The sequence below is a fragment of the Panthera tigris genome, chromosome F3 (assembly GCF_018350195.1).
Source record: "Panthera tigris isolate Pti1 chromosome F3, P.tigris_Pti1_mat1.1, whole genome shotgun sequence".
Lineage (NCBI taxonomy): Eukaryota > Metazoa > Chordata > Mammalia > Carnivora > Felidae > Panthera > Panthera tigris.
This window is the reverse complement of record NC_056678.1, coordinates 69,404,614-69,422,638: the sequence shown is the minus strand read 5'-3', so window position 1 is coordinate 69,422,638 and position 18,025 is coordinate 69,404,614. Positions and strand designations below refer to the sequence as shown.

Here is an 18,025-nt window from a genome sequence, read left to right as displayed (position 1 = left end):
CCCCGGCACTGCTCACGACGCCAGGCCGAAGGCTCACGGCCTCTCTCTCGTGGAAATGCAAAGAGGCCTAACGGGACCCACTGTGTGCCTGGAAGTGGAGTCTGAGTCTGGGTCGTGGGGGTGAGGGCCCAGAGACGGTGACGCATGCATGGCCTCTGGCCCCTCACAGAGGGAGAGGGAGGCTGCTGCTGGCCCAGGGCCGCCGGCCGCGGCTGGGGGGGGGGGGGGGGGGAAATCCAGGCACTGGGGTTTCTTTCTTTCTCTCTGCCCTTGGGGTCTCTTGAGGTGAGATTCCCCCTTACCTCAGGGTCCCAGGGCAAAGACCACCAAGGAATGAGGAGGTTCCACGGAATGGAAAGGTTTCAATGAGTGTCACAAAGGGACTGGGTGAGGGGGTACAAACTCCAAATCCAGCCTTTATTGCCACCGCATCAGTGGTGAGCAGGAGCGGGGGTGGGGGCAGCCCTGCTCGACTGTTCCCTGACCCACAGTCCCTGGAAATCTTCTGTCCCCAGCACACAGGCTGAGAGAAAGAGGAGAGGCCTCTGCTCCTGCTTCCGGGGGGCAGGGAGACCCCAAGCAGAGGTCAGGAGACACCCAGCATCAGGCAGAGCATCAGACGCTGGAGGGGTTGGTGGACTGAGCAGGAAACTCGCGGGGACCCCAAGCAGCCCTGAAGCCTCACAGAGGGGCCCCCGGGGCCTGCTGGCTCCAGGGACTAAGACCCTTTGGGAGGCACCCCCAGACCACGACACTCTGGAGGGGCCCATTCCCCTGTTCAGCAGGAGGCGCGCAGGGAGGAGCGAGGACGGGGGCCTGGGTGGGTGGAGGAGGCTGCGGGGAGCCCGGGAAGAGCACCAGGGGCTGGGCGTGGAGGGGCGGCGGGAGGGGTCCTCTAGCTGCCGCTCTGCTGCTCCTGCTGGCGGATAAGGTTGGCGATGGGGCCCGTGATGCCGCCTATCAAGGTCCAGTACTCGTCAAAGCTGATGCGCCCATCGTGGTTGGCGTCCAGGTTCTGGATGAGCTTGTCAGCAGCCTTCCGGTTACCTGTATCCTGGAGAGGAAGTGGGCGGGGGGGGGGGGGGTGGTCAGAGGTGCGGAGGGCGGCAGCCACACACAGTCCCAGGACCTCCCTGGTCAGGCCTGGGCACCCCAAGAGGACCGGGGCCTGGGCGGTGGTGAGACACTGGTTCAGGGGGTCACTCTGAAAAGACAGAGGCCGCAGTGGGGAAGGACACCACACGAGGATCGAGACTGGGGGGCTGGTGGGTAGGCAGGGCCCTTAGGCGAGGGGACCTCACCGTCAGCATATGGTTAAGCTCTTTCTGAAGCATCTTCCGGAAGCTGCTTTTGCTGATCTTGTTCTTGACCAGACTGTGTTTAGACACGTATTTGTAGAAGTTTTCCACCAGGACCACGACGGCCTTCTCCAGCTCTGTGTAGCAGTCTGCCATTTCACTGCCTCACTCCTCGCGGGGCCTGGGCGACGAGAAGAGGGCGGGTGAGGAGACCCCACAGGCCAAATTCGGGGCCCCCTGCCCTCCTCCTCCTCCTGGGCCCCTGGGCTGGCGGGTCCTCAGGGAAAAGGCGGCACCGGGGTAAGCCTGGAGTCAGAACGGTGTGGCTGCTCTGATACAGGTGCTCACCAGCCCAACCGCCCAGGCAGGTTCTCCAGGCCCTGCCCCAGCCCCAGGCACTGGGCCTGTCAGAGCCCCAGTGAGAGCAGGAGGCTCCCATGGGAAGGGGGCAGAAGAGGGGCCCACCCCTCTGCTGTCTCCACAGCTGACCCACCCAGCTAGAAACTGCTCGGGTGAGCCAAAGGGGCTGGGAGGCCGACAGCTATATCCCCCAGCCCCAGCATTGCCTGAGACCCCCGCCCCAGGCCACAAAGCAGGAACCTAGGCCGTCCCGAGTCCCTCCGGCCAGGCACCAGGGCAGGTTCTGCAGGAGCCCAGGCCATGGTTGTCCCTCTTTGGGAAAGGACAATGCACTCCCCCCATGGAGCCAGACTTTCTGCAGGCCCCCGCCACACCCTGCTAGCCTGCCCTCCCTCATACCCACCTGGAAACACACAGCAGGACTCGAGGACCCCCCCACCCCATTACCTAAAGAGGAGCCAAGCCTGCTTTTGCCCCAGCTGGAGACACAGCTGCAGCCAGCCAAAGGCCACACGCGTCACCCCCTCACCCAGGACAAAAGGCACTCACAGTCCAAGCGGATACAGCCTTCTGAATAACAGGATATGAGGGGAGCAGGCGGGTCTATTCTGTCAGTCGCCGCCCATGCCCAGAGCCCCCCCAAGTGAACCCCGGGCAAATGAGCCTCCCCTCCCGCCCCCAAGCCCAGGAATGAGCTACAGCCACCCTGCCCGTCCGGTCCCGGCAAGGGAAGGTGGACACAGCCTACATCCGGGCCTGAACATCCTGTGGCAAAACTCGGAAGACAGGTCGGCTTGGCCGGGCCTTGCCACAGCCCCGGCCCCTGCCCCCAGCACTCTGCTCCCCGGGTCCCACAGATGCCAGCCGACAGAAACAGGGCTCATAACTGCTGTGGGTCTGCTCTCCCCTAACCCTCTCCTTCCTTGAGGCAAGGACAGTGTTTCTTACATGCAACCATTGCGTTTACTGAACCAAAGGGCACGACTCATTGACTTGAGGACCATTTTTTAAAACCCTAGGTAAACGCAAGCTCCCAGCTTTTAATTTCTGCACCTCCCTCACCTGCACTGTCTGGTCCAACGGCTTCCTTAAGACAGATGTTCTATAACATTCTACCTCCTTCCAGCCCTGCTACCAGGTATCCAGTGACCCTGACCACCCTTCCAAGTTATTTCTTTTACGAGGCTCTTTCTGAAGGAAGGGTGTGACCCGGAGGGACTAGGCCCTAATGTAGGAAGGAAGGAGGATAGAGAGAGAGGAGCAGGCTGGGGCGTCTCCGACGGGAAACCTGCCCTTCCCTCCCTGCCTCACCTGCCTGGCCACTCTGCTCTTCACACAGAAGGATAAAGTATGAACCAGGGCCACAGGAAACCACGTTCTTTCCCCTGTGCTCTTCGTTTATTAAGTGTGTGACTGTGAGGCTCAATGTTCCTGCAAACACCCTAATACTCACAAGTGAGAAGTGAGGAAGGAAAAAAGTTCCAATCCATGAAACTGTTCTCTGCTGCCCTTGACTGGAGAATGCTCCAGACCCAGGGCCAGAACCCTGGATCCCGAAAGCTGCACCCACTTCAGCAAGGACTCAGCCAAGCCTACTCCCAACCAACTTTGGGAGTGGGAAAAGGGTTCAGAGAACCACCGCCCCCCCCCCAACCCTTAACCATCCCAGACCTGTTCCCTAAGTGAGGAACCCTGCGGGGGGAAATAGTCCCCGAGAGGAAAGAGAAAGAAATGGGGCTGGGGTGCTGTGCCTCTGCCCCTCCCCCTGGCCCACCCACCCTCCTCACCACGTGTCTTCTTAGAGTCTTGTCTCTCTGACCAGGGGAGCCTCCTCCGGCCCTCCTCCATCCAGGTCCCAGCCCCCACCTGGCCTCTGGCTGCCTGCCTCAACAGCCCAGGTTCTCAGTCCCCAGTAATCCACCCCCCACCTTCTTGGAGATAACCATCTGGATAAGCGCTTTTCCAAAGCTTTTTCTGAAGGAAGGATGTCAGAGGGGGCTAGTCAGGTGTCATTAGCCTCCTCCTCCCTCCTTCCCCTGGGGGCCAGGAGACAGGCTCTGCCACCACACCCACCCACAGGCACCTGCTCCTCCCTCCAACCAGGCCAACCAGGCACCAGGCCCAACCAGGCAGGAGGGTCAAGCTGTCCCGTGAGCCTCTCCTAGGAAGGGTTGGCAGGAGGTAGGTCCTGGCCTGAGAGCTGGCGGGGTGGACATGTATATTAGAGCCTTCCCCAAAAGTGGGGGTTGGGGGACCACTTGTCCTCCAAAGGGCCCTCCCACCAGGAGCCCCCAGCCCTCCCCTAGTGTTTTCCTGGTCTCTTCCTTGGCTGACTCATCCTGGGGCAACCGAGAGGCCCCGCCCCCATCCCCGCCCACCTCAGCCCAGCTTGCCGACTTCTCCCAAAACCTCCAGGGCCCTGAGCCTTGCCCCTGGATCTTCGCCCCTGCAACCCCACCGCCCCACCCCAAGCCCCTTCAGTCTGGAGCCCTGAACACCCAGCACAGTCCCCCCAGTCCACCTTCTCTTCCCACCACACTCTCTCCGCTGGAATCCCGAACTGTTTCCAGGTGTTGTGAGACCTCCCTGAACGTCTGTGCCTCCTGGTCACCGTCCTCTCTGGAGTCTGGCCTGCCCCCAAGCCTACATTCGGCCTTCTCTGTGTCCCCTCCATCGACCTCAAACTCGTTCCCTCACTCCTCATCATTCACTTCCTGATTCATTCACTAATTCATTCATTCACTGAACTGGTTTTCTTGCTCACCCACTCCCTTGATTCACTCATTGGCCCCAATTGCCTTCAACATGCAGGGAAGGTGGCATCCGAACTGGGCCGGTAACTTGTCACTCTATTTGCAAGGCTGTTTCAAACTGAAGTCTCACCCAAGTGCCCCTGCCTCACAGGACTCGCTGCCTGGAATTCACACATCCGCCCACCCGCTCCTGCTGGACAGGACAGGGTGTGCTCCTCTGGAACATTTTCCAGACAAGTGGGGTCGGACTGAGGTGTGGACACTCACACACACTGCGGGCCCTGGCCTCACCGACAGCCACCCCGCTCTTTACCAGCTGCGAGGAAGGCTGAGCCCCACTGGCCTGCGCCTCCAGAGCTCCCTCCCGAAGCACCCCTGCCCTATCGGGCTGGGCACAGGCAAACGGTGCAGGTGGCCCTGCCAGGCAAAGCCAATCAAGCCACAGCCTGCCTGGGTCCTGAAGTGGAAACAAGCCTCCGGCGCCTGCCTCCTCTCACAGGGCCCTTCCCGGTTCCTCCTGGACCCCGTCACCTCCCAAGACACAGATCCCAGAGCCGGCCCGTGAGGCCCGCATCCAGGTCTGACCACCCCCAACCGCCCCCAAACACGCATTTGCCCTTTTTCTGTTAAGGGAGGGTCGGAGCAGCTGCGACAGAGCTCCTGAGCTCTCTGCCCCGTGGCCCAGGCCCTGGAGAAGAGCCCAGTCATCGGCTGGGTTGGGGAAGGGGGGGGTCTCGCCACCCCGTCCACCCCTCTCAAGGCCTCCCCACCTCCCAACCCCACCGAAGTTTCCATTCCCAAACCAGCCTGCGGGAAAGTTAAAAATTAACAGACCCTTCCTGCCCAGTCTCTAGCAGGGCCCCCTCCCCAGCCCCTCCTCACCGCCCCCTTCCCCGGGGCCCCCCACGCCTGCAGGACCTCTCTGGCAGCCCCAGACCTCCCAGGACAGGCCTGGGGTGCTCACCTGCCTCCCAGGACTGCCTCCTCTCCAGCAGGGCTCTGGGGCCTGGACTCCGGCACCGCCAAGCGGCTCCCCACTCAGCCGGCCCAGGACTCCTCCCCGCTTCGCTCCCAGAATCTGTCCCACTCTGGCCGTGCCTGGCGGAGCTGGCTCGGTGGGGAGGTAGTGACTGAGCTCCCTCTGACTTGGCCCTGGGGTTGGGCCCTTGTTAAAGGGATACACACCTTTTTTAACACCCCTCCACCTCCACCCCAGAGGGAGTGGTGGAAGCTGGCAACCCCACAACCGCACCCTGCTGGCCCTGCAGGGCCTGAGCAGAACCCAGTCAATGGAGAAAGAAAGGGGTGTCACCTGCCCTGCTCACCTGGGTCACTGAGAGCCCAGTTTCAGGGCCCCCAACAGACGATTTCAGTTAGCATTCCAGGCCAGCCTGGCTGACCACAGACTCCTCCGTGCTGCTAGGGTTTCAGGAGTAATGCCTGATTTCTGTGGGCCCCAGTCAGAAGGCAGCAGCAAAACCTGGCCCCTGGTCTCCGTCTCCCCGTTCAGACCACCAGGAGCAGACACCCATTCCTAGGACCTGTCATGTGCAGCAGAGGATTCTTCTGCACCCTTCCAGCCCTTCCCCAGTACACCCAAGGAAACTGGCTAGTCAACATGTGGAGGCGGCAGCTGAAAGCAGAGGGGACCCACCCGTCCACTCCGACAAGGGAGACTCCAGCTCGGGGCACTCACTCTGTGTCAAGTTCTCTGCTAAGTACTTCACGTGATGTGTCCATTATCCTCCTAACAAATCTGGTTTATTTCAGAGATATTAATACCCCATTTGACAGATGAGCAAACTGATACTCTGAGAGCATGCCCAACACTCCAGAGATGGTGAGTGGCAAGGCTGGCTTCAAACCCAGGCGGGTCAGCCTGTTTCTCAGCCCCACGTTTCCCTTGCTGCCGGTCGCCCAGGGAACACCTGGGGTCATAACTGTCTGAGGTCTTAACTGTCTCCCCAGGTGAGCACGCATACCCTCTCCTCCTGGCAGAGGACCGGCGCCTTGGCAAAGAAGAGCCTGTCCTTCAGAGAGGACCAGCTCTCCAAGCTCTGGGGCCTGGTACCCATCCTCGACCCAAATCCATTCACTTCTGCCGCAGCCACTGCAGCCCCACATGCCCTGTGCCACCAAGGGCTCTGCCACTCACCCAACCACCCTTGCCCGTGGACTGAGGTAGGGCAGGCATCCAGTCAAGACAGCATCTTTCACTTTTTCCGTTTTTTTTATTAATCACATGTTACAAAACAACCATCATTCTTTAAATGCCCAAGCACCCAGCTGGTCCTCTCCCAAAATCACCCCCTCCTCAGCCTCCCCTCTCCAGCCTGCTCTCTCTCTTCCCCTGCCCTAGCCCAGGGACAGAGTGCTGGAAAGAGGCTGGGGCAGAGCTGGAAGAAGGAAGGTGTAGCACTGGACAGAAGTTATCATTTGGGTTGGGGAAGACATAAGGAAGGCTAGGTTCTCAGAGACTCTTTTTAGTACCAAATATCCGGCCCCATTCCCCGCCCTCTTCTTCAAATCATATCCAGTAGCCCAGTTCCTCTTTGACCTTCCCCGCAACCAAATTACTTGGCCCTTAGCCCATCCTTATCCCTCCAGCATCTCGCCACATCCATCCCTGGGCCCAACCCATCCCGAGCCTCCCTCTGGTGGGGACTCATGGAGTTCCATGGAGCTCCCAAGGATGAAGTACACAGAGACCCCTGGGAAGGCTCACTAAGGACTTGAACCTTGCAGAGGCGAGGCAGGTGCAGACTGGGGAATAGTGTGGTGGTGGTGGTGGTGGTGGAGAGGCGTTTCTAGGCCCACGGTCTCTAAGGTCCCCTTTCCCCAACATCCCCCCGAGAATTCCAGAAGAAGGTTTTCAACTCCCCCGGACAGGGCTCTCCAGCTTCACGCTCCTGGCTGCTTCTCCAATCAGCTCCCAGAAACTCCCAAACTCCAGTTTGGAGTCGTTACAGCTGCCCAAGTTGGCGATTTTCTCTTCGAGGCCGCAATTGCTCTGAGGGGAGGGAAGACACCACAGCTCAGGGAGGCAGCACCCTTTGATCCTCCTGCCGCACCCCTGCCCAGGGGCAGGAGGCGGGCCCTGTGCCTACCTGGCACTGGCAGTTGGGAAGGGCTGGGGTTGCTAGTGCCAGGGGCCGTGTGGGTGGGGCCTTGGAGACCCGGAGGGGAAGTCAGGGCGCTGCCTGGGGCCGGGCCGCACCCTCAGCTCCCTCAGTACCGGCATGAGGTGGGGCAGCTGCTGGCTGACCAGGTCCCGTAGCTCGGCGGGGGTCAGCGTCTCCTTGCCACCCTCCACAGAGTACTGGTGGAAGTTCTTGATGAGGGTCTCAATGGCCCTCTCCACGTCACTGAATTCCTGGGCATCCTGAGGGCAGGGGACATCACCCATGTCAGGGAGGCTCCGTCCACCCTAGGACACCCTACCGCCCCAAGGCTCTCAAGGCCAATAGGGCAGAAGAAAGCTGGGAGGCACAGAGGCTCCCACCCACTCCAGAGCCCGGCATCCAACCCCCTTCCCCCCACTGGCCCCTGCCCTGCCTGAGCCACAAGTTGGGCAAGGCTTCCTCCCCGTCACCCCCTAGCCCCCACCCAGGGCAGGTCCCAGCATGCGGCAGACTCTCTCTTCCCAGGAGGGTTCCTTGTGTATCACCCCTGTGGGTATGAGAGAAAGAGTCTGGGTCTCCCGAGCAAGGTCTAGAGTGCAGGGCAAGGCCAAGGCGAGGGGACACAGACCCTCAGGGTCGGGGAGTGGAGCATGGGAACAGAAAGTCCAGGCACGAATGGGCCCACCTCAGCATTGGCTGACCGACACTGCCCCATGGTGACCGGTGTGCTTGTCCCGGTGAGAGCGCTGTTGTCCCACAGCAGGCCTCAGAGGAGCCGCTGGCTCATGATCTGCCTGGAAGGAGGAAGACTGAGGGCAGGGGATGGCTCAGCATATCTTTCTCAACTGTCCCCTCTGGCTGTACCCTCAATATTCTGTTCCTTGCTCAGGGGGTCGGAGCCAACTCCACACAAGGCCTGGTTCCTGTGAAGGATCCAGGAGCTGAGATCACAGCCCCCAGACCCCCCTATTCAGAGGGAATCCCTTGGGTCTCACCTTAGATCAATCTTCCCAGTTCTTCCCACCATTCTCCTCTGCTACACACACACATACACACACACACACACACATCATCATCATCTTCATCATCATCATCATTGTCCAGGACCTGGCCCCCTGCCCTTCTCCTGGCAGGCCAGGGTAGAATAGGCTACTTGTGTCCTCTGGACAGGGGCAGCCCTTTGGGTGAAAAGGCCTATGTCTCCTTACCTGCTGGCAGCTGCTGGGACCAGACACTAGGAGTCAGCTCACCTGAGCTCAGCTCTTATACTTGGGGGCAGGGAGGGAAGGCAGAGGGCTGGGCCTCATCCCTAAGCCACCCCTGCTATTGCAGCAGCCTGGGCTGTGAGCCAGCCCTGTCGGCCCCACCCCCCATTGGCCAGAGCCCCGAGAGCCTGCCCACTCTGCCATTGGAGGGAACCCTTGAAGGCTGGGGCTGCGTGGCCTCTGGCCCCAGACCAGCAAGCAGAGCCAAGGCAAGAGAAAGGGAAGGGGAAGTTGGGGAAGGCAGAAGGGGGCCTTGGCAAGACTGTGGGGCCGAGCCTGGGAAGAAAGGCCTAGAGGAATTGCAGGGCAGGGAAGTGGAGGGACTTTGAGTCAACATCAGGAAAGAAGGAAAAGCAGAGACTGATCAAGGCAGGGCTTGTGGTCCGGAGACATGTGAGTTGAGAGAGGTCCCCAGAGACCTCTCTGTCCTTTGATGTCTCTCTCTCTCTCTCTCTCTCTCTCTCTCTCACACACACACACACACACACACACACACTCACTCACTCACATTCCTCCCACCAGGGCCAATTTGGGCAGTGACACCAAGTCTGCAGTCCCCATGGCCAACGGGTGAGGAAGGAGCCAGAGAAGGGCAGCCTGGCAGAGGGGCCACACTGAGTGTTGTCCTGGCCCCCTTGGGGCCCCCCTCAGCCAGCAGGCACAGCATGTGTGAGCCAGCATGTGTGAGGCCCAGGTGAATGACCTGGCTGTTGACGACCTCTCCAAACTGGTTGGGCTGCCTACTCCTCCCTCCCCCAGAACCCCATGCCTTCCTGAACCCAACTCCCCCAATCCAGTGCGGGGGATGACATCCCAGGAAGCCTCGGCACACCCCAAGGGACCTCCTCACCTGACGGGGAGATGACGGGGAGAGGGAAGGGAGAGCAGCAGCAGGGGAGTTAGTGTGGGCCGAGGCAAGGATGAGGCGGGACCCAGAGCTGAAGTGTGTCTCCCAGTGCCCCTCCCTGGGTCTCCTCCTAGGCCTCCCCTGTACTTCTGGCCTCAGTCGAGTGCATCTAAAAGTGTCTCTCCATGAAAGAGCCCTCCCTAGGGTACCCCACTCTGTGTTCCTCTGAGAGCTCTCAGTCTGGGGACCTCTCTGAGGGTCTCTCAATCTGAGGGCTTCTCCAGGAGTGCCTCAACCAGGGGTCCCTCTGAAGAGTTTCTCGTCAAGAGTCTCTCCTAGGGTCTCTGGTTTGGGGGAAGCCCCCTGTGAGGCCCACTCTGGAATGTCTCAGCCAAATGGCCCCTCAGTGCCAGCCTAGGGGTCCTTCTGAGGTCTCTCAGTCCGAGGGCACTTAGATGGAAGGTCTCAACCTGGGAACCTTCCTTGGTGTGCGGTGGGGAGGTTGTCTCAGCCTGAAGGTTCCTCAGGAGGAATGGCTGTCCCAGAGGGACACCAGGCAGCGGCAGTGACAGCTGCGGGGCAGCGGTGCCTGCTGGGCTGCCCCACCCCTGCCCCCTCTGGTGGCGGGCAGTGCAAACCACAAGCCCCTCGAGCCAAGAAGGGTGGAGAGAGGGGCGCCCATCCCACAGTCTTCGTACCAGAACCTTGTGTCCATTCTTGTGCTTCACCCCTGCTATGGAGGGAGGGAGGAGAAGAGGGCCCAGGGGTCCCACACCATCCATCCGGAGAGGATCCCAGTTCATCACAGAGGCTCTGGAATTTCAACCCAGTTCCACCTCTTCTTGTCTGCGAACTTCTCTAAAATCTGTTTCCTCATCTTCAATACAGAACTTAAAAACAGTACCTTTCCTCAAAGGGCTGTGAGAATCAACTCACAAAGATACCGCAGGAAAAGTGTTTAGTACTGTGCCTGGCACACAGCAAGTCCTCAACACAAGTTCACTGCTACCATTATCGTCCAATGACACAAACCCCGGGTAAAAGAAAAGTGTGAACTGAGACCATGCCCCTGGGCCCCAGGAGGCACCTGGTGGAGTAAGAGTCACTTCGCCTGCCCCAGATGTCTGTTCTCTTCCTGTCATATACCCATTCATCAACCATTTGTTTATTTTATTTATTTATTTATTTTGAGAGAGAGAGAGAGAGAGAGAGAGAGAGAGAGAGAGAGAACCCCAAGCAGACCACACTGTCAGCACAGACCCTGATGCAGGGCTCAAATACGCAAACCATGGGATCATGACCTGAGCCGAAGTCAAGAGTCAGACGCTCGACTGACAGAGCCACCCAGGAGCCCCTCCTCAACCGTTAATTTATTGAGCACCTCCCCGGTACAAGACCTGGTGCTCGATGCTGCAGAATGATATTCAGAGATGAGTAACATCCCTGGTCTACAAAGAGCTCAAAATTTTTGGACCCACTCTCAGACCACCTCCTCTCAAGAGAAGAAAGCAGGGTAGGGTGGGAACAAGAAACATTTGTGTTTCAAGGAGGAAGCTATATTGGGGGGAGTGGGGTTTTGCCTGGCCAGCCTGGCCCTATCCTGGCCAGGGGCTTCACTTCTTCCGGATCTCCAGGGCCTTCTCCTTCCGGATCTCCTTGGCCAGCTCCCCTATCAGTCTCCAGTACTCATGGAACTTGAGCTCGGAGTCCTGATTCACATCCAAGCTCTCCATCTTCTCATCTAAGGAGTCCACATCCTGAGGAGACGTCAACAGGAAACGTGGGGTTAGAAAAGAGAGTTCCTGAGATAGGGAGAGAGGAAAGAACGGCTAATGTCCATTCTCTTCATCTAGGACCTGCCCCAGGCGTCAGGACGAGGCTGCAGCCCCGGAACGGTGCCGCCAGGGTGTCTGGCAGTCACTAACCTCTCCAAACTGGTTAGGCTCCAAGGGCAGCAGCAGAGGGAGGTAGAGGACCTGACTTGTAGTGTTTGCCAGCATGCAAATACTCCCACCGTGGCCGATTATGAACCACAACCATGAAGTCACCGAACACAGAGCTGGGAAGAGGTGCACACAATGAACTGTTGCCTACAGGTAAGATGGGCTCCGGCACACCACGGCACTTGGGATTTGCTCAAGGATGCTCAGGGAACCCATGCAGGCCATCCTCAGAGCCTTCTCAGGCCACCTTCTTCCTTCACAGAGAGCTAGGGAAATTCACAGTCCTAAGCCACTCATTTGTATAACGCTAATGTAGTCTCATTCTTTCCAGGTTGGTTATTAGCCTGGTGGATCAGGCGAATGGCAAAGACATGGGGTATCTGGTTTTCTGCAGGGTCTTTGACAAAGCCTCTCATGACAGGCCTGTGACATCAAAGGATACTGTAAACTGAGCCCATGATCAAAGGGTCTGTTGCTAGATGAACGATCACAACCAAAACATAAGCCGTTGAACAATGGATCAATGTCAAACTGGAGAAGGGCACCACGGGCAGAGCCCAATACTCAGTATTTTAATCAATGTGTGAATGAAGGCAGAGAAGTCTTACCAAATCTACAGAAGGCACGAAGCTAAAGCTCATTCATAGAAAAGCTAAGAAAGACCTTTTAAAAAGCCATATTCATGCTTAATCGTAAAATACTTACAAGCATTAGCAGTGGAAGGCAAGATGCCCAGTGTCACATTATATTGGGAGGGGAAAAAACATACAATTAATCAAGAGAAAGAAATGAAAGGTATAAGTACTAGGAAAGAAAAGGAAAATTCACCTCTTGTTATATTAGCAATTATATAATTGCTAATTATAAAAGGAAAAACCAAAAGAGTGATAACAGCTAGCATTTCAACAGTTGTAAGCACTTAATAGTGCCGACTGTTCCAAGCCTTATGCTAAACATTTTACATGCCTTATTCCATTTATTTTTTTTTATTTTTATTTTTTAAATATGGAATGCTTCACAAATTTGCGTATTATCCTTGCACAGGGGCCATGCTAATCTTCTCTGTATTGTTCCAATTTTAGTATATGTTGTGCCGAAGCAAGCACAATGCCTTACTCCATTTAATCTTCATGATCTGCTAAAATGAAAGGGACCTTGTCCATCTTGTTCACCATTGTAACCCAAAGCCTACGACAGCATCAGGACAGGACATAATAGGTGCTCAATAAATATTGACCGAATAAATGCAAGACCAATGCAATGAGGAAGGTATTATTATGAGTCCATTTCACAGATAAGAAATTAAGGCTCATGGGGCATCTGACTGGCTCAGTCAGTTAAGTGTCGACTTCGGCTCGGGTCATGATCTCACAGTTTGTGGGTTCGAGCCCTATGTCTGGCTCCGTGCTAACAGTTCAGAGCCAGGAGCCTGCTCTTGATTCTGTGTTTCCCTCTCTCTCTCTCTGCCCCTCCCCTGCTGATGCTCTGTCTGTCTCTCTCTCTCAAAAATAAATAAACATTAAAATAAAATTTTTAATTAAGAAAAATAAATTAAGGCTCAGAAAGATTAAATAACCAAGGATGACAAGCCAGAATCTGCATTTGAACCTAGATTGTCTGACTTAAAGCTTATGCTCTTATTCACTACTCTCTCTTTCTTTCCCCTTTTTAAAAAACTATTAGAGGGGTGCCTGGGTGGATCAGTCGGTTGAATGTCTGACTTCAGCTCAGGTCATGATCTTGCGGTTTATGAGTTCGAGCCCCGCGTCGGGCTCTCTGCTGTCAGCACAAACCCCGCTTTGGATCCTCTGTCTCCCTCCCCCTTTGCACCTCCCCTGTTTGTACTCTATCTCTCTCTAAAAACTAAATAAACATATAAAATTTAGAAAAAGAAAATCTCTTTAATGAAAGAAATAAACAAGCGGTTCACAGAATAAGGATTATGCATATCTGTCAAAGATATTCTTTAATATTCCATCTCACTCAGAATTTTAAAAGTATAAATCAGAACGAGATATCATTTTCACAGATTAGCAAAAATTAAAAGTCTGATAAGACCCAATTTAGGCAAGGACGTGAGTAAACAGGCATTCGCATGCACTGGTGGCCTTGAAGCCTGATGACAACCTTGCTGGGAGGCAAACTGGAAATAACTATAAAAAAGAAAAACAAATATGCCTTTTGACCTAATATTTCTACTGGCGGACATTTACCCTATAGATATTTTCCCTCAAGTACGTAAAGATATATAAACAAGGATGTTTGCAAAAGAGAAAAAATAGACACAAGAAATGTCCATCAACAGAAAATTCGCCACATAAATTTGTGTTAGTCTACATACCATTACGTACAGTGCATCATTTTCTTCAAATGGGAAATATCCTTTATGCACTGTTACATTTTAAAAAGGCATTTGTAGAACAGTAGGTAAGATGTTATTTATTCATTTACTCACTCAACAAAAATTCTTACTTTTTTACAATTTCACTCACTCGATATTTTGCCGAGCACCTACCAGAAGTCAGACACTGCTCTAAGTGCTGGAGATAAAACAGTGAGCAGATTCCTTTCCTTCATGGGACGCACACCCTTGGTAAATGTAAGTATGTGGTGGAAGTCAGGTTGTGATAGGTGTGTTCTGGAAGAAAATAAAAGAGGGTAAAGGAATAAAGCACAAGGGAGGTGGTCTTTGCCCCCAGAAGTGAGGGGAGGCCATGATGGGGGGGATTTGCCATTTGAGCAGAAATCTGGGTTCAGCGAAGAATAAGCCTGGCAAATGCCTGAGGAATGAGCATTTGGGGCCAGGAGAGCCCAGAGTATAAATAACCTTTGCTGCTTTTGATTTTTGCAGAGATGGAAGGCATAGCTGGAGGGGGTTACAGAGTCAAGAAAGGGTGTTTTTTCTTTTTTTAAGATGGGAGATATTACAATATATTGGAAAACTGATCAGAACAATCTGGTAGAGAGGGAGAATTGATGATGCGAGAGAGAGGAGGAACCGAAAAAGTAGAGATTTTAGCTGGTGAGGAGGAATGGAGTCCAGCAGCATAGGAGGGCTTGGCCTCAGGGGCAGAGACAGATGCTTCAGGGAGCAGGAAGGAAGGCAGGGTACATGCTGACCTTTGGTAGACTTGGGAGGCAGTACATAGAAGTTTCCTGATGGCTGTTATTTGTCTGAGAACATTTCTCAGTGAGAGGGAGACTGTGGAAAGAGGGACTGGAGTTTGAGGAGGGAGGAAAAGTTGTGAAATTACCATCTGAAAGAGCTGCTCAGTGAACCAACTGGGGAAATGTAGCAGAATTGGCAGGCTGTGCCAAGGGTTCCCTTGGAGTTTGCGGTCACAGATTTAAAGACAGACAAGTCAACATTGTGTGTCAACTATGCTTCAATTTAAAAAATAATATTAATAGGGGCACCTGGGTGGCTCAATCGGTTGAGCATCTGATTTGGGCTCAGGTCACAATCTCGCTGTTGGAGAGTTCGAGCCCCACGCCAGGCTCTATGCTGACAGCTTGGAGCCTGGAGCCTGGAGCCTGCTTCTGATTCTGTGTCTCGCTCTCTCTCTGCCCCTGACCCGCTCATGCTCTGTCTCTGTCTCTCTCAAAAATAAACATTAAAATTCTTTTTAATTTTTTAAATAATATTAGTAAAAATGATAGAGTCTGACAAGTAGCATGGCAACATCTTCTTATCCAGCCAGATTCAGCTACACAAAAGTGCAGACACAGAATGGTAGGCAGACTGGTGGATTGATTGATTTTTTTTTTTCTTTCCTCTGAGAGTGGAAATTTTGCTTTATTTTGGATCTGAGAAATGGTAGATTTGACCATCAAGCTAATGAACATGAAATACTGGACTTAACCTGGGTTGGGATTCTGCCAAAAACCAGGACAGAGAGGAACAGAATCAAGGGTGGGCCGTGACCGGGGGACTGGTTTCCATGCTAAGCCTTACAGCCCAGCTGAGTGAGGAGGGACTGCGGACATGAGGGACATGTGGAAGGACAGGTGACATGGCCCGAAGACTGAAGGTCCTGGTGGAGTCCAGGAAGGGCTGGAGTGGAGGAACAGAACTGGAACAGCAGGAGGTGATGCTCTGAGAAAGGAGACCGAGATTTGGGAGGTGGGGCATTATTCTGGTAATGACAAGATCTGAAGCAACAACAGAGAGGGCTGCTCAGAAGCAGGACGGAGTCTTTGGAAGCAAGGAGTTGAAGTCCCTGAAAGGCCCAGGTGTTGCATGAATGGTCTGTGTGCACACTGCAAAAGCAGCGATGGGAAGAAAAACATCAAGGCAGGAGCTGCAGAGTTATAAGGGATTCAGGAAGGAGCGGGGCAGGTGGCACAGGAGCTTCCCAGAAGCTGCACGTCTTAGGAAGAGGAAGAAACTGAGATCTGGAAGCAGTCACCAAAAGCAAAGAGGTCACTTCCTGCATTTCCAGGCCCAAGGGGAGTTGGGTTTGGAGGAAAAACCAGTCAGTATTTGACACGGCTCTGGGGAACACTGCACCTTGAGTGGTGTCTCATTTCCTGAGAGAAGAGAAAGGGAAGGAGCCCAGAAGTCTAAGAATGTAGGGGATTTTGCAGATGATGGACTGAGTCTCCAAAACTTGCTTGTGATTTTGCTTTTTTATCCATATTCACACCCTCCTACGTGCCTGTGAATTCTCAGCAGGGATGAAACAGAAACTGTTAACAGACTGGGATGATGAGGCAACTCAGAGTGGATGAAATTTAAATCCCTACTCTGTCCAGTGAGTAGGAGAGAAGGAATGACCTTACCAGGCACATTATTGAGGGGATTCCCAGAGGGGGTGAGAAGCAATCATGGATTACTTACAGGTCTCTCCTACTCTGAGATCTATCTCTGCATGAATTTGACTGTGTTTTTATTGTTCACAAACCCCTTTCTACATACAGCTGAGTCTCAATTTCCAAATACGTGAAGTGAGGAATTTGGACTGTTTTGTCTTGGCCTCCTTCCAGCTCTGATGGTCTGTAACTCTCCTGGAAGCCACCTCTGGGTCCACCCCTGTGTTGGGGAAATGAGACCAGAAAGGCACAGAGCATACTCGAGAACCCAACAGCATTGTCTGATGGGAACACAAAGCCCAATGACACACTTGCACTCACACTGACACAGTGTTACCTAGTTACACACACACACACACACGCACACACACACACACACACACACACACACACACCCCAGAATCCTTTACACATGTGGTCACCCACACCCTTGTCCACCAAATACCTGGGGTCACACGATCAGGCCCAGAATATCACCCTGCCTCATATACCCGGCGCCTGGCAGCCACTGTCCCCCAAAGTCTCAGGCCCAGAGACCCCCACCTACCTTGAGCAAGTGAGGCAGCTGCTGAGTGACCAGTTCCTTAAACTCATTGATGCTGAGGCTGCCCTTGCGGCCCTTCTGCCCTGCAAAGGTGAAGAAGGTGGTGACCACTGTCTCGATGGCCGCCTCCAGCTCAGTCAGCGGCTCAGCTGCCATCGGGACCCTGGAGGACAGGGAAGAGAGAAAGGGAGAGTCAGACTAGGCCAGCCTGTCCCAGCCCACAGGGAACCTTCCCGGGCAGGTGGGAGGGGACAGGGATGGGGCCTGGGGCAGGGGACCAGGAAACAGCTCAGTGCAGGCAGAGGAAGAGGTGTGTGCTTCCAGAAACCCCATCCTCTCCAGGTCTGAGCTGGGTGGTCCTTTCCAAGTGTCTGTGTCCTAGAGCCCCCTCCGTGCTGGTCTCAAAGTCTCCAGACTCCTCTGTCTGAGAGGAGGCACTTTGGTCCCTAGGGCCCTGTCTCGGAGGTTCAGCCGGCCCCCAGGGGTCATGAGGCCGCCTGTCTCCAAAGCTTGTTTGTGCAGGGACCCGGCCCGCCCACATGCCCCGGGCTGTGTCGCGGGCGGGGTGGCCGGGGTCAGGCCTGCGGTCGGGCCGCGGGGACCCCGCCGGGCAGGGGCAGGCGGCGCAGGGCCGAGCCCGCCGCTCCCCCTAGCGAGGACGGCGGCCGGGCGCCCCCAAACCCTCCCGCACCCCGGTCCGAGCTGGCTCGGGGAGGGGCCCGCGAGCCCCACGACAGAGAGGCGCCCGACCCCCCAGGGTGGGGACCCGGGACTCACCGCGGCGGGGGGAGGCGGCAGCGCCCCAGCCCAGCCCGGAGGTGTCCGCTTCTGCCCGGATCCCGGAGGGAGGAGACCGCCCAGGCCCGCCTCCCGCCGCCGCCCCCACCCCCACCCCCTGAACTTGGGCGGGGTCCCGGGGTCCCCCAGCCCACCCGGCCCACGCGCGCGCCCCGGGACCCCTGCCGTCCCACCACCCCCCCCCTCCCACCACCACCACGTCCACTCTGGAGCTGAGAGACCCCACAGAGAGCCCCTCCGGAGGGGAGGATCCTGAACAGGACCCTGCAGCCCCAGACCCCCA

General features: G+C 55.6%; 3 protein-coding genes and 1 non-coding gene across 8 annotated transcripts; all 4 read right to left on the bottom strand.

The window, feature by feature from the left end:
- Positions 1 to 388: 388 nt before the first annotated feature.
- Positions 389 to 5,562, bottom strand: S100A16 (S100 calcium binding protein A16). 4 transcript variants are annotated; one of them, XM_042976130.1, is made up of 3 exons: positions 5,376 to 5,562; positions 1,302 to 1,479; positions 389 to 1,054 (listed from the first exon to the last, which is right to left on the bottom strand). In XM_042976130.1, exons 2-3 carry the CDS (start codon positions 1,452 to 1,454, stop codon positions 896 to 898), a joined length of 312 nt encoding a protein of 103 aa, XP_042832064.1. In that variant the 5' UTR covers positions 1,455 to 1,479; positions 5,376 to 5,562; the 3' UTR covers positions 389 to 895. The 4 variants fall into 4 exon arrangements, with proteins under 4 accessions (XP_042832064.1, XP_042832067.1, XP_042832066.1 ...); XM_042976133.1 differs by lacking the exon at positions 5,376 to 5,562 and adding an exon at positions 2,208 to 2,226; XM_042976132.1 differs by lacking the exon at positions 5,376 to 5,562 and adding an exon at positions 2,106 to 2,201.
- A 1,075-nt stretch (positions 5,563 to 6,637) lies between these two features.
- Positions 6,638 to 8,811, bottom strand: S100A14 (S100 calcium binding protein A14). 2 transcript variants are annotated; one of them, XM_015540165.2, is made up of 4 exons: positions 8,742 to 8,811; positions 8,219 to 8,342; positions 7,647 to 7,793; positions 6,638 to 7,421 (listed from the first exon to the last, which is right to left on the bottom strand). In XM_015540165.2, the coding sequence occupies exons 2-4, from the start codon at positions 8,246 to 8,248 to the stop codon at positions 7,284 to 7,286; spliced, it is 315 nt and encodes a 104-aa protein (XP_015395651.1). In that variant the 5' UTR covers positions 8,249 to 8,342; positions 8,742 to 8,811; the 3' UTR covers positions 6,638 to 7,283. The 2 variants fall into 2 exon arrangements, with proteins under 2 accessions (XP_015395651.1, XP_007088019.1); XM_007087957.3 differs by having other exon boundaries at positions 8,219 to 8,327; positions 8,742 to 8,807.
- A 2,147-nt stretch (positions 8,812 to 10,958) lies between these two features.
- S100A13 (S100 calcium binding protein A13) lies at positions 10,959 to 17,799 on the bottom strand. Its single transcript, XM_042976781.1, has 3 exons — positions 17,722 to 17,799; positions 16,948 to 17,107; positions 10,959 to 11,402 (listed from the first exon to the last, which is right to left on the bottom strand). Exons 2-3 carry the CDS (start codon positions 17,098 to 17,100, stop codon positions 11,259 to 11,261), a joined length of 297 nt encoding a protein of 98 aa, XP_042832715.1. The 5' UTR covers positions 17,101 to 17,107; positions 17,722 to 17,799; the 3' UTR covers positions 10,959 to 11,258.
- Positions 12,588 to 12,692, bottom strand: LOC122236083. Its single transcript, XR_006214282.1, has one exon. It is a non-coding gene; the product is annotated as a U6 spliceosomal RNA (small nuclear RNA).
- Positions 17,800 to 18,025: the final 226 nt, after the last annotated feature.

Excerpts from the sequence above, each read along its gene's own strand:
- S100A13 (XM_042976781.1), bottom strand. The coding sequence starts at position 17,100 with ATGGCAGCTGAGCCGCTGACTGAGCTGGAGGCGGCCATCGAGACAGTG. Across the intron at positions 11,403-16,947 it reads AGCTGCCTCACTTGCTCAAG|GATGTGGACTCCTTAGATGA; the intron begins GTAGGTGGGGGT and ends ACGTCTCCTCAG.
- S100A16 (XM_042976130.1), bottom strand. The coding sequence starts at position 1,454 with ATGGCAGACTGCTACACAGAGCTGGAGAAGGCCGTCGTGGTCCTGGTG. Across the intron at positions 1,055-1,301 it reads AGCTTAACCATATGCTGACG|GATACAGGTAACCGGAAGGC; the intron begins GTGAGGTCCCCT and ends CTTCCTCTCCAG.
- S100A14 (XM_015540165.2), bottom strand. The coding sequence starts at position 8,248 with ATGGGGCAGTGTCGGTCAGCCAATGCTGAG. Across the intron at positions 7,794-8,218 it reads GTCGGTCAGCCAATGCTGAG|GATGCCCAGGAATTCAGTGA; the intron begins GTGGGCCCATTC and ends CCCTGCCCTCAG. Across the intron at positions 7,422-7,646 it reads AGCTGCCCCACCTCATGCCG|AGCAATTGCGGCCTCGAAGA; the intron begins GTACTGAGGGAG and ends CCCTCCCCTCAG.